The following is a 9892-nucleotide window of genomic DNA, read 5'->3' on the forward strand; positions in this document are numbered from 1 at the left end:
AATTTGACTTAAGCATTATGCTCACTCTTTCTGATCAACAGGTACATAATGAATTTTATGGAAAGGTAATCACTTGCAAGGAGGAAGAAATGTGGGTTATTTGTTTATCCCAAGATACTTGAAAGGTTTATTGTGAGACGACTGGCTGCAGCAATGAATGCCAGGTTTCTGGATCCACATAGAGGTAGCCTTTATACTATCAGATTCCCCTGAAAGTAGACACAATTTTGGACTACTTTTTAGTATTCTAAAGCATAACTATGAGCCTTAAAAAAAATTAAGTGGATCAGTGCTTGAACATGTACAGAAGCCAAAGTTTACAGTTTTGATGAACGGAAATGAAATTAAATGGCCTTTACTCCTTGTCCTGTCAAAAAAACCCACCCTTGAAGCCAATATGTAGACACTTATGATCTTTATAATTTTGCAGGTGGAAACCTACAGGTTTTTAGACCTGATCTTTTTGCTTTCCTTCTTATGAGAGGAAATAAATTCATCCTACAGAATTATAGGGAATGAAATTTAAAGGTACTGTTCTAGATAATAGGTGGTGTTTCCTCGATAGGTAGCCATTGAACTCTGAGGTAGAGCTCACACTCACCTGACTGTTGTGCTGATTTCTATGAAATATAATTTAAAAATGATATTATAAATACTGTCCTAAGTATATGGTAGATTTGCATAGAACAGTTTTATGAAGGACTCTCTTAGAAGTCTCTTACTTTTTCCTTCTTATCAGACCTTACCTTTCTATAATTTATTTTAAATGCCAAATTTAAAAGCTTTCTGGATTAAAGCACAGCCTCTTTTTGAACACTAGAAAGAACAGGTTTTGCTTTACGTGCAAAATGCATTGCATAGATTATAGACCAAGGTTTCAGAACTGGAACACCCATTTCACAGTATTTGATTCAATTGTCTAGCACAGACACGTCATATGATTTAAGATGAGCCTAGCAGATATCACACATAACCTTGAAGGACATGAATATAAGTTGCCTTTGTGCCTAACAGCATTGTGGGAATCCACCTTCCAGTAATGGGGGCAGTGAGGAAAAGTGATACGCTTACCCCAAAATAACTGCCTAGTGCTTTCTGAGATGTCCTGTGATAACTGAGCTGGTGTGAACCCACCACTCCAGCAATGCTCCAGACTCTTGGGCTCGTGGTGCTGTCTGCCAGTCACACACTGATGTCCTGATTTGGCAGCCTCTCACTAAGCTGATAATTCTGCTCTTTGCTATTGTCTTTGTTATGTGCTATTGTCGTAGTTTCAGCCCAGCCGGTAACAAAGAACCACGCGGCCGCTCCCTCACTCCTCCCGCCCCCCTCCGGTGGGATGGGGGGAAGACAGAGGAGAGGAAAGAAAAAAAACCCTGGAACCTCGAGGGCTGAGATAAAGGCAGTTTACTGGGACAACACAAAGGAATTACAACAACAACAACAGTACTAATGAACGAGTGTACAACAAGAGTGATGCACAGTGCAACTGCTCACCATCCGGGACCCGACGCTCCACCACTTCCCCCACCGAAAGAAGGATCCACCCCCGGCCCGCTCCCTATATATATACTGAGCATGATGTCACATGGTATGGAATAGCTCCTTGGCTAGTTCAGGTCAGCTGCCCCGGCTATGCCCCCCACCTCCCAGGTTCCTGTAAAAATTAACTCTATCCCAGCTGAACCCAGGACATTATCCACCCCTTATTCTATACCATCTACATCATGCCCAGATCTTACATTTTCCAATCAACCACTACCACTTTCCTTGTCTAATTTATATATAAGTATATGGACTTGTTCTTCTCCCCCTTGCACACACACACACACACACAAATGGTATTCCTTTAGCCTATGGGCTATTCCTCTAATGTGTCCATTGATTTATTTAGTCCATGACTTTGGGACTCCATCTGTTGTAACAGTTCTTCAGGATAAGAGAGGTGGTGTGAGATGTTGGGTTGTTGCATGCTGCCTGTGGAACTTGTGGCTAGTACATTTGGTGCAACTCACGCCCTTGGTCTGCAGGTCGAAGATGTTGATCTTGAAGAAATTGCTGGGTGCCAGTTCAAGTTCTATTGCTGTTGTACTTGGCTCAGTTTCAAAGTCCATGCTGCAGTCATTTGGGTAATTCTTACAGTAATACCCTTGATATGGCATATAGACATTATAGTTACAATGACATACATTGGCAGGTTATTTAGCAGTTAAATATTATACAGCCCAATTCACTGGCTATTCTCTCCCAAAATCAAATCTCCCTGAGGTACACATCGAACTTCTCCATCCTTCTGCATCACCCATCAGGTGTACCCAGGTCCCTGAGCAAAAACAACTCCTTGAATGGGTTTGCCTCTGCTTGAGGGAGGACTAACCCAGACTGTCTTTCCTAACATACTCCTCATGCGCACTACAGGGACTTTATCCCCTTCTATAGTATGTGGAAGTCTTGGTTGGGCAGGGCCAGCCCGATTGGTGGATCCTCTAGTATTAACTAACCAGGTGGCTTTTGTTAAATGTGTATCCCAATGTTTGAAAGTTCCACCCCCCATCGCTTTCAATGTAGTTTTCAGCAGTCCATTGTATCGTTCAATTTTTCCGGAGGCCGGTGCGTGATAAGGGATGTGATATACCCACTCAATGCCATGTTCTTTGGCCCAGGTGTCTACGAGGTTGTTTCAGAAATGAGTCCCATTGTCCGACTCGATTCTTTCTGGGGTGCCGTGTTGCCATAAAATTTTCTCTTCAAGACCCAGGATAGTGTTCTGGGGAGTGGCATGGGACACAGGGTATGTTTCCAGCCATCCAGTGGTTGCTTCCACCATTGTAAGCACATGGCACTTGCCTTGGCGTGTTCGTGGGAGTGTGATATAGTCAATCTGCCAGGCCTCCCACTGTTTATATTTCAGCCATCGCCCCCCATGCGACAGGGGTTTTTGTCACTTGGCTTGCTTAATTGCAGCACATGTTTCACATTCGTGGATGACCTGTGCAATAGTGTCCATGGTCAAGTCCACCCCTCGATCTCGAGCCCATCTATATGTTGCATCTCTCCCCTGATGGCCTGAGGTATCATGGGCCCACTGAGCCATAAATAGCTCACCCCTACGTTGCCAGTCCAGGTCCACCTGAGACACTTCAATCTTGGCGGCCTGATCTGCCTGCTGATTGTTTTGATGTTCTTCAGTGGCGCGACTCTTGGGTACATGAGCATCTACGTGACGTACTTTTACCACTAGCTTCTCTATCCGAACAGCGATATCTTGCCACAGTGCGGCAGCCCAAATGGGTTTACCTCTGCGTTGTTAGTTGCCCTTCTTCCATTGCTGTAGCCACCCCCATAAGGCATTTGCCACCATCCATGAGTCAGTATAGAGATAGAGCACTGGCCACTTTTCTCTTTCAGCAATGTCTAACGCTAGCTGGATGGCTTTCACCTCTGCAAACTAACTCGATTCACCTTCTCCTTCAGCAGTTTCTGCGACTAGTCATGTAGGACTCCATACAGCAGCCTTCCACCTCCGATGTTTTCCCACGATGCGACAGGACCCATCAGTGAACAGGGCATATTGCCTCTCATTTTCTGCGGGGCCTCTTCAGCCCGTGTCACCTCCTCCTCTGGCGACATTCCGAAATCTTTGCCTTCTGGCCAGTCCGTGATCACTTCTAAAATTCCTGGGCGACTGGGGTTTCCTATGCGAGCCCGTTGTGTGATCAGTGCAATCCACTTACTCCACGCGGCATCAGTCGCATGATGTGTAGAGGAAACTTTCCCTTTGAACATCCAGCCCAGCACTGGCAGTCGGGGTGTTAAGAAGAGCTGTGTTTCAGTACCAACCACTTCTGAAGCGGCTCGAACTCCTTCATATGCTGCCAATATTTCTTTTTCAGTTGGAGTATAGCGAGCTTCGGATCATCGATATCCCCGACTCGAAAACCCCAGGGGTCGGCCTCGGGTCTCTCCAGGTGCTTTCTGCCAAAGGCTCCAGGTAGGGCCATTCTCCCCAGCTGCAGTGTAGAGCACATTTTTAACATCTTGTCCTGTCCGGACTGGCCCAAGAGCTACTGCATGAACAATCTCCCGCTTAATTTGCTCAAAAGCTTGTCGTTGCTCAGGCCCCCATTTAAAATCGTTCTTCTTCCGGGTAACTTGGTAGAGAGGACTTACAATTTGACTGTAATTTGGAATATGCATTCTCCAAAAGCCCACAACACCTAAAAAAGCCTGTGTTTCCTTTTTATTGGTTGGTGAGGACATAGCTGCTATCTTGTTGATCACGTCCGCAGGGATCTGACGACGCCCGTCTTGCCATTTTACTCCTAAGAACTGGATCTCCTGCTCAGGTCCCTTGACCTTACTTTCTTTTATGGCAAAACCAGCCTTCAAAAGGATTTGGATTATTTTCTTCCCTTTCTCAAAAACTTCTTCTGCTGTGTTGCCCCATACAATGATGTCATCAATATATTGCAGGTGCTCTGGAGCTTCACCTTTTTCTAGTGCAGTCTGGATCAGTCCATGGCAAATAGTGGGGCTGTGTTTCCACCCCTGGGGCAGTCGATTCCAGGTGTACTGGACGCCCCTCCAAGTGAAAGCAAACTGTGGCCTGCACTCCACTGCCAAAGGAATGGAGAAGAATGCATTAGCAATGTCAATTGTGGCATACCACTTAGCTGCCTTTGATTCCAGTTCATATTGAAGGTCTAACATATCTGGCACAGCAGCGCTCAGCCGTGGCATGACTTCATTCAGCCCACGATAATCTACTGTTAGTCTCCATTCCCCATTAGATTTCCTCACGGGCCATATGGGACTATTAAAGGGTGAACGAGTCTTGCTGATCACTCCTTGGCTCTCCAGTTGGCAAATCAGCTTATGGATGGGGATCAGGGAGTCTTGGTTGGTGCGATATTGCTGCCAATGCACCGTCGTGGTGGCAATTGGCACCTGTTGCTCTTCACCTTCAGCAACCCCACAACCGAAGGGTCTTGGGAGAGACCAAGTAGGGTAGACAGCTGCTCAATCTCCTCCGTCTCCAATGCAGCTATACCAAAGGCCCAACAGTACCCTTTTGGGTCCTTGAAATACCCCCTCCTGAGATAATCTATACCAAGGATGCACGGGGCCTCTGGGCCAGTTGCAATGGGGCGTTTATGCCACTCATTCCCGGTTAGACTCATTTCAGCTTCCAATACGGTTAGCTCTTGGGATCCCCCTGTCACACCAGAGATACAGATGGGTTCTGCCCCTTTATAACTTGATGGCATTAGGGTACATTGTGCACCAGTGTCTACTAGAGCTTTATATTCCTGTGGATCTGATGTGCCAGGCCATCGAATCCACACTGTCCAGTAGACTCGGTTGTCCCTCTCCTCCACCTGGCTGGAGGCAGGGCCCCTCTAATCCTGGTTAGAATATCCATTACTCACTTTTTGCACACGTGAATCAGAAGTCCCTTCAAGAGGATCAGAAATGAGATCGGCCCATCTACTGCGTCTGGGGGACTGCTCACGAGAAACTGGAGCAGCAGTTTTCCAAGAAGAATCCTCTTTTCTGGTTGCTTTGTCTCGCAACTCCTGTATCCGTGCATCCAAAACTGAGGTAGGTTTTCCATCCCACTTCCTCATGTCCTCTCCATGGTCACGCAGGTAAAACCACAGGTTAGCCCGTCGTGTGTACTTTCTCTCTTCTCTCTCTTGGGCAGAGGAACGGTTACTCCCAATAACTGCGATGCGGGCCGGTACAGGTGAGGAGGAGGACATATCCACTTTGAATTGCTGGAACTCTCGGGACAATTCCTCTACAGCTGAGACACAGGCCCGTAGGGAGGAAGAGAGACTTCCTTCGTATTGCCGGAGTTGGACAGCTAATTCATCCACTATTTGTCCATAGCCTTCTTTCCAGGACATTACTGCCAATGAGTTGGCATAGGTTGGTGGTGCACTTCGTAGAAACTTCCGCCACATCGGTTGTGTGCATTGGACTTCATCTGGATCTGTGGGTGACTGCCCATTTTCTGGATCATTATAAATCACCTCCAGCACGGCTAATTCCTGCAGGTACTGGATACCTCTCTCCATGGAGGTCCACTTGCCTTGGTGACATGTAACTTCATCCCTGAAGGGGTATCTTTCCTTTACACCTAACAGAAGTCGCCTCCAGAGGCTGAGAACTTGTGTTTTTCTTCCAATCGCCTTGTCGATGCCCCCTTCCCTAGACAGAGATCCCAACTGCTTGGCTTCCTTACCCTCTAATTCCACACTACTAGCCCCACTATTCCAGCACTGGAGCAGCCAGGTAACAATGTGCTCACCTGGGTGGCGGCTAAAATCTTTTCGCATGTCACACAACTCACTCATGGATAGAGATCGGGTAATTATTTCAGGTTCTGCCTCTTCCTCCTGTTCTCGCGATGACCCTGGTTCACTTTCATCTCTCACTAAGCGAACTGATTTCTTTGTGTGTTTCTTTTTCTGTACAGGGGCGACTGGTACTGGCACAGGTTGGTTTTCTGGTTTAGCCGCAGTATCTGTCACCAGGATAGGGGTAGCCACGGTACCTGTTGTCGTGGTAGGGGCAGCCACGGTGCTTGTCATCGGGGTTGGGGTAGCCACGGTGCTTGTCGTTGGGGTTGGGGTAGCCACGGTGCCTGTCGTTGGGGTTGGGGTAGCCACGGTGCCTGTTGTCGTATTCTCCATCTTTTCCCCCTTTTCCCCCTGAGGATGCTGCCTAAAATCAAGCAGTGTTTGGTAGATACTGGCCAGGGCCCACCACAGTGTAGTGAGTTGTGTGTCTCTGGGATAGCCACAGCATTTTCCTTTCAAAAATTCTATCACTTCATGAGGGTTCTGTAGTTGTTCGGGAGTGAAATTCCAAGTCACTGGAGGTGAGAAGTTCTCTAGATACCTGCCCACATCCTCCCACATGCCGTGCCACCCATGCATATCAAGCTTTGGGACAGATCTCTGGGTGGTACTCTTAAAGAGCCTTTTTGTAGCCCTAAACAAGACCTGGAACATAGTCAGGAGGCATAGCACTAACAGCACACTGACTTGCGCATCCCAAGGATATTCAAAATTCTCGAAAACTGTTGTAATTAGTCGGAAGGAGAAAAGGGAGGGGAATGGACGGGGGGAAGTATCCCCCCCCAACTTCCCCATGGATTGGGTGTAATTACCAATAAAATCCGACAGAAGGTGCCCAAGGTATGGAAATGATATCACTGCCTCATACAGATACCAGCTTAACCTCATGACCAGTGATGTAATCATTTCACAAGTCGACATTGCCCAGTACAGCAAAATGATAATCCCAATTACTCTCCCAGAGATGAGATACGCAACTGCAGGCAATACATAGAGCATATAAGAACTTAGAAAATGCCACCATGTAAACAAATTAATCAACATTGTGACTAACATCTATTTATCTAGTATAAGAAATGCGTATGACAAATTTGTTTCAAACACGCTCTGGCCAGATCTGTTGTTATCTCAACCCTTCGTGCCCCACGTTGGGCACCAAAAAGGACTGTCATGGTTTTAGCCCAGCCGGTAAAAAAGAACCACGCGGCCACTCGCTCACTCCTCCCGCCCCCCTCCGGTGGGATGGGGGGAAGACGGAGGAGAGAAAAGAAAAAAAACCTGGAACCTCAAGGGTTGAGATAAAGGCAGTTTACTGGGACAACACAAAGGAATTACAACAACAACAACAGTACTAATGAATGAGTATACAACAAGAGTGATGCACAGTGCAACTGCTCACCACCCAGGACCCGACGCTCCGCCACTTCCCCCACCGAAAGAAGAGACTGCCTCCCTGGCCCGCTCCCTATATATATACTGAGCATGATGTCACATGGTATGGAATAGCTCCTTGGCTAGTTCAGGTCAGCTGCCCCGGCTATGCCCCCCACCTCCCAGGTTCCTGTAAAAATTAACTCTATCCCAGCTGAACCCAGGACAGCTATTTATTAGGGTTTGCATGTCTGTGTGCTTAATTTATTGCTGTTCATGTCTCTTGCATTTGTCTCTTATGCTGAATAGCCCTTAACATAGTAACCTGATAGAACAGATCTATACATTCTAGATATCCTTATAAGGTGGTATATCAATAAATTCTGGCCTCGCAGAAGTTAGTGAACATTTTGACATGGAAGTCAATGAAACCAGCATTTCATTGGTCTCCAATCTTCTCTGAGATATATAACATCAGCCATTCAGATTATATATTACAAAACCACACTGTTACATAAGATCTGTCCTTCTTTAACTTTCATTCTTTCCTACCCATAGACTACTGTGTGCAGTGGTGTATATTCACTTTCACTTAATGATGAGCAAATTGATTAGGATGTAAGCAAGGATAACAAAGTTGATTAAAGGCTTCTCAAAATTCACTTATAGAGAAAAGGTTTAAAAACTAAATATGTCTGGCTTGGTTAAGATATAATGGAAAGGTGATCTGATAATGTGCAGAAATGTCTGATGCCTGTCAACATTTCAGGTGAAAATGTAACAGATTGTTATAGGAAGAATTGGAAGCAATGATATGAAAATACCCACATGAAAAGAATATTTTGAACTTCACAGAAGAAAATGCAGGCAGTGGATCTGATCAACAACAGACTGAAAATGACAGAAAGCCTCAGATATTATGCCTCACTTCATCTTTTCATAATACTTTAGAAGAAATAACAAGATGGCATTGTTTATAGTGTGGGGCTCAGAATGGTGAATTCCAATTTGAGCTTGGTTACTGACTCATAAGAGAAAGTGAAGGGATTGTTTCCTTCAAGGCAAGAATTTCCTAAGTATAACGTGGTGATAATAAAAGACAACTTACTTTTAGGAATGCGAGAAAGAGAAAATGGCTTTAAAATGTGAAGTAAATTTATAAAAGGGAAATGGCATGAGTATCAGGATTTTCTGACTGTTGCCTAAAGCAACAGTCTTTCTTAAAGGCATCATAGAATATAGATATTGCAGCAGAACACTGTGGCTAAAAGCAAAGTTTTTGAGTTTTACTCTGGAGCTGATTGGAGTTTCAATGTCACTTTGGAAAAAAACATAGAATGCATAGAAGGAAGTTTTTAACATTGAGATGTCTCAAAAGCAATCTATACGTAGCATAAAGTCTTTTTATGTATGCCTAAGGTCAGAAATGTAAAATCAAGGGAGTAGAATTATCTCTCTAGGGCTGTAAAAAAGGTCCTCAGCTCATGCATTGTTTGGAGTAGGTAAACATAAAAGTATGCAAAGCCAAATTCAGAAAAGAAACCATTCACAAACACTGGAGTTGCATTCATATCTGAACAACTTCTAAAAAAATTTCTGTGGTCAATATGTTTGGCACAAGCAATCATGCAGATCAGACTGTGTTGATTTTGTTAAGTCACATGCTCAGCAGCCTCAAAAGCAGGATAGAATTGAGAGAAGGTGTTTAATCTTTCAAGAAATGGGCTATTGTAGATTAAATTTAATTAAATTAAATTAATTTTGAGTCATTTAAGTTATTCCTTTCCCAGTGTGCTGGTTTTGGCTGGGATAGAGTTAATTTTCTTCATAGTAGCTGGTAGGGGGCTATGTTTTGGATTTGTGCTGGAAGCAGTGTTGATAACACAGGGTTGTTTTCGTTCCTGCTGAGCAGTGCTTACCCAGAGCCAAGGGCTTTGCTGCTTCTCCCCCCACCCCACCAGCGAGCAGGCTGGGGGGGCACAAGGGCTTGGGGGGGACACAGCCGGGACAGCTGACCCCAACTGACCCAAGGGAGATCCCACACCATACAATGTCATGCTCAGCATGTAAAGCTGGGGAAGAAGAAGGAAGGGGGGGACATTTGGAATGATGTCATTTGTCTTCCCAAGTCACCGTTAGGCGTGATGGAGCCCTGC

The 9892-nt window shown here is 45.4% G+C and overlaps 1 protein-coding gene across 1 annotated transcript; it reads right to left on the reverse strand.

The window, feature by feature from the left end:
• Positions 1-1392: 1392 nt before the first annotated feature.
• On the reverse strand, positions 1393-9663 carry LOC142039512 (uncharacterized). The gene is made up of 2 exons (XM_075046097.1): positions 5430-9663; positions 1393-4616 (listed from the first exon to the last, which is right to left on the reverse strand). The coding sequence occupies exons 1-2, from the start codon at positions 7419-7421 to the stop codon at positions 4512-4514; spliced, it is 2097 nt and encodes a 698-aa protein (XP_074902198.1). The 5' UTR covers positions 7422-9663; the 3' UTR covers positions 1393-4511.
• Between the last annotated feature and the right edge of the window lie 229 nt (positions 9664-9892).

This window comes from Buteo buteo, chromosome 14 (assembly GCF_964188355.1).
Source record: "Buteo buteo chromosome 14, bButBut1.hap1.1, whole genome shotgun sequence".
In the NCBI taxonomy this organism is placed as follows: domain Eukaryota; kingdom Metazoa; phylum Chordata; class Aves; order Accipitriformes; family Accipitridae; genus Buteo; species Buteo buteo.